At 43.8% G+C, this 1,243-nt stretch overlaps 1 protein-coding gene across 1 annotated transcript; it reads left to right on the top strand.

Moving 5' to 3' along the window:
- The first annotated feature begins 307 nt into the window (after window positions 1-307).
- LOC127058865 (olfactory receptor 51G2-like) lies at window positions 308-1,243 on the top strand. Its single transcript, XM_050969317.1, has one exon. The coding sequence runs from the start codon at window positions 308-310 to the stop codon at window positions 1,241-1,243; it is 936 nt and encodes a 311-aa protein (XP_050825274.1).

Genomic DNA, 1,243 nt, shown 5'->3' with positions numbered 1-1,243 from the left:
AAATTTTCCCTGGAAGCAGGTTATCTCATAGCTGTCTATTGAAGGGCTTCTTCCATCTTTCTCTCCAGCATCGGAAACTAGCTATTGGGCTAGATGGAATACAGGTCTTATCCAGTCTGGCAGTGCCTATCTTCCCATCAGTGGTGTAAATCCAAGATTATGTTTTTGATGATTTTCCTTGAGATCCTGAGAGTCTCTAGACATGCACTAAGAGCAGAAAGATGTCTTGTTAAATTTAATCTAGTTTCCTGTTCTTTTTTCCTTCAGGAAGGAAAGTCGAAAACTCCTGGGACCTGCCCAATACATTATGTCAGCTGTCAATGACACCAAATCCAACTCTGCAGAGTTACTTCTCACCAGAATACCTGGGATGGAAGACATTCATCTCTGGATCTCTATCCCTTTCTACTTAATATATGTTATTTCGATAGTAGGAAATTCAGTCATTCTGTTCATTATAAAAACAGATCCAAGCCTCCAAGAGCCCATGTACATTTTTCTTTCCATGTTGGCAGTCACAGACCTTGGCTTATCGGTAACCACCATGCCAACGATACTGGGCATATTCTTGTTTAAATCAAGGGAGATCAGCCTCGATGCCTGTTTTGCTCAGCTGTTTTTCATCAACTCACTTTCATACATTCAGTCATCTGTGCTCTTGTTGATGGCCTTTGACCGCTTTGTCGCTATCTGCAATCCTTTAAGATATGCGTCCATCTTAACCCTCCCAAAAATAGTCAAGATGGGACTGGTGTGTGCGCTAAGGGCAGTGGCCTTAATATTCCCACTCCCCTTTCTCCTGAAACGGTTCCAATACTGTCGAGCTAATGTCCTTTCCCATTCCTACTGTGTGAACCGAGAGGTCATGAACTTAGCTTGTTCAGATATCACAGTCAACAGCACCTATATCTTGTCCATTGCACTTTTAACAGTGGGGTTAGACTCGCTGCTTATTTGCTTGTCTTATGTGATGATCCTCAGAACAGTGCTGAGCATCACATCCCACATGGAGTCCCTCAGGGTCCTGAACACCTGTGTGGTCCACCTCTGTGCTGTCTTCCTTTTCCACACACCAGTGCTTGGCTTGCCTGTGAAACACAGATTCGGGAATAGCTCTTCTCACTCGCTTCAGATTTTCCTGGGATATGTATACCTGCTGGTCCCGCCTCTGATGAATCCAATCGTGTACAGCGTGAAAAGCAAACACCTTCATGTGAAGATAATCAGGGTGTTCTTCAAGTGA

This window comes from Gopherus flavomarginatus, chromosome 1, assembly GCF_025201925.1.
Source record: "Gopherus flavomarginatus isolate rGopFla2 chromosome 1, rGopFla2.mat.asm, whole genome shotgun sequence".
Lineage (NCBI taxonomy): Eukaryota > Metazoa > Chordata > Testudines > Testudinidae > Gopherus > Gopherus flavomarginatus.
Note: the sequence above shows the minus strand (reverse complement) of the source record. Positions and strands in the feature narration are given on the sequence as shown.